General features: G+C 47.0%; 1 protein-coding gene across 1 annotated transcript; it reads right to left on the bottom strand.

Annotated features, from left to right (window-relative positions):
- Positions 1–963: 963 nt before the first annotated feature.
- LOC117075447 (transmembrane epididymal protein 1-like) lies at positions 964–1,777 on the bottom strand. Its single transcript, XM_033197827.1, has one exon. It carries the CDS (start codon positions 1,775–1,777, stop codon positions 995–997), a length of 783 nt encoding a protein of 260 aa, XP_033053718.1. The 3' UTR covers positions 964–994.
- Positions 1,778–2,725: the final 948 nt, after the last annotated feature.

Genomic DNA, 2,725 nt, shown 5'->3' with positions numbered 1-2,725 from the left:
CTCTCACTACATGCAGGGTGTTGCTTTGCTCTATTAAACCCTGCAGAGGGCCGGGCATGGTGGCTCACATCTGTAATCCCAGCATTTTGGGAGGTAGCGGCAGGCAGATCACTTGAGCCCAGGAGTTCGAGACCAGCCAGGACAATGTAGGGAAAACTCATTTCTACAAAAATAAAAAATTAGCTGGGCATGGCATGATGGTTTGCACCTGCAGACCCAGCTACCTGGGAGGCTGAGAGGGGAGAATTGCTTGAGCCCAGGAGATTGAGGCTGCAGTGAGTGGTGATTGCATCACTGCACTCCAACTGGACAATTGAGTGAGACCCTGTCTAAACAAAAACAAAAACAAAAAATCCTGCGGAAGAAGTTACCTTCAAGGGTTCGATGTTTCATTTGATAAATCACAAAGTAATCAAAGGAAAGACCTCAAGAACATTCTAGGGCTTTTGTAGAGTCAAAAACAGTCTCTTCAATATGAGAGTTGAAGAGGTCCAGAACAAGAAAGAATGAAGAGGTGGTTATTGTAATGGGTAGATTATTATGTACTAAATATGACTAGTGGTAGGAATTCTATGTGCTGGGTGAAGGATATTTATAAAAAGGCCCAAAGGCAGGATATCATGAATTTATTTTCATGTCCTCATGGGAGGAGAATGAGGGATGCAGAGATGTGCAGGGCACACAGATTGCTGTTGCTGGAATTGAGGAGAGAGGGGAGGGGAAGGAAATACTTGGGGATCTAAGAGTGAGGGTCACAGTTGCATGCCTTGTTTCATTCTCCTGTCCTCTGCACCCTGCTCAGGAAATGAGACTGAGAGAAACCAGAAGGGGAAGGAGGGTATGCCTGTCCCAGAGAAGTCTGATGCCTCAGGATGAGACACCTCTGAAAGAAGGATGCAGGATTCTTCTCTCTGGCAGCTCCATCTCCCACAACTTCTCATGCAGATGTCCTGGAGTATGCAAGCAACGAGAACCAATTGTGGCACATCCAGGTTCAGGCCTTAACAAAAATGTAGCAATACCACCAAAAGGAGAAGCCATAGATCCAGATCATCAAAACGGCACTGAAGATCACATGCCAGCAGAAGAAGGTGGTGACAAACATAATGTCATTTCTGTCATCATCCATCCATTGATAGCCAGAGATTGGTTTGAACAGCATAAAGCCTATGTGCATCAGCCAAGAGCCTGTGATCATATACAAAAAGGCCTTCATGATCCTGAGCAGCAGCATGTTGCGAGCCCATAGCTCTGCGGTCACCACCAGAGTCAGCAGGAACATGGCCTGGGTGAGCAGCACGTGAGACTGAAGCTCCACTCCTTCTGTGTCCTGCAGGTGAGACACCATCAGGGGCAGAAATATGAACATGCCCAGAGCTTGGGCACCTTGCTCCAGAGCAGCACATCTCTTAGGCAGCAGGTTCTGGCTCACCATGTCTACACACCCACTCAGCAAGAAAGTCATATAGAGAGTGAGATGCTGCCACTGTTTGCGGAACATAAAGTTTCTCTGATGATACATCTTGCTGATAAGTACAAACTGTCTAGGAATGCTGTGCAATTCTTGGGCTACTAAAATGCAGGCACTCAGTATCTTCAGCAACCCAATGTAGTATATTTGCCATAGCCTTGCCCATCTTCCTTTGCTCCAGGGATGGCGTGGTGGATACTGGACAGGGGCATTGCATATCAAGGCTCTGGAGACAAGTTGTGCATGATAAAGTCCATAGAAGAAGAAAGACAGCCCTGGGTACAGATGACCCTCAAAGCCTCCCATTGAACTGAAAGTAGGTCTGATCAAAGGCAGAAGCAAAAGGCTCAGGAATGACCATTCACTCAGGGCCACCTCAGGCTCTAGAATGTGGAGGGAGCCTCCTGAGGTTACTTATATTCTCTATCCAGCCCACTGAATCCACATACAGAAAGGAAATGGTTTTGGAGGAGGCCCAAACCTATGGTGGGGTGGGTGTCATAGTTTCCATCTGATCTTCTGCTCTGGTTCATTGGTAATCAGCTAACCGTTGACAAACAATGAAGTAAGCATATTCTCCAGCATAATGCTTGGGCAGCTGCCATTCTCAGAGACTATGTTTAGAGGGTCCCCCTCTTGCCTCTCCTCCCACTAACCCTTGACCACATCACTACCTTCCTTACCTCACTCCTGTACTAGTCTGTTCAGGCTACTAGAACAAAATACCATAAACTTGTAACTTATAAACACCAGAAATTTGGCTAGACACAGTGACTCATGCCTATAATTCCAGCATTTTGGGAAGCTGAGGTGGGAGGATTGCTTGAGCCCAGGAGTTCGAGACCAACCTGGGCAACATGGTGAGACCTCATCTCTACCCAATAAAAAAACAAAAAAATTATTTTAAAATTAGCTGGGTGTAGTGGTGTGCACCTGTAGCCTCAGCTATTCTGGAGGCTGAGGCAGGAGGATCCCTTTAGCCCAGGAGGTCAAGGCTGCAGAGAGCCATGATCACCTAATCTTGTGGCCTTTCATTAGTCTTACAAAGGTAGTTTCAGGCTGGGTACAGTGGCTTACGCCTGTAATCCCAACACTTGGGGAGGCCATGGTAGGTGAATTACTTAAGATCCAGAGTTCAAGACCAGCCTGGCCAACATGGTGAAACCCCGTCTCTACTAAAAGTACAAAAATTAGCTGAGCATGATGGTGCATGCCTGTAATCCCAGCTACTCAGGAGGCTGAGGCAGGAGAATC

The sequence above is a fragment of the Trachypithecus francoisi genome, unplaced genomic scaffold (assembly GCF_009764315.1).
Source record: "Trachypithecus francoisi isolate TF-2019V2 unplaced genomic scaffold, Tfra_2.0 Lachesis_group5, whole genome shotgun sequence".
Classification (NCBI taxonomy): Eukaryota; Metazoa; Chordata; class Mammalia; order Primates; family Cercopithecidae; genus Trachypithecus; species Trachypithecus francoisi.
Note: the sequence above shows the minus strand (reverse complement) of the source record. Positions and strands in the feature narration are given on the sequence as shown.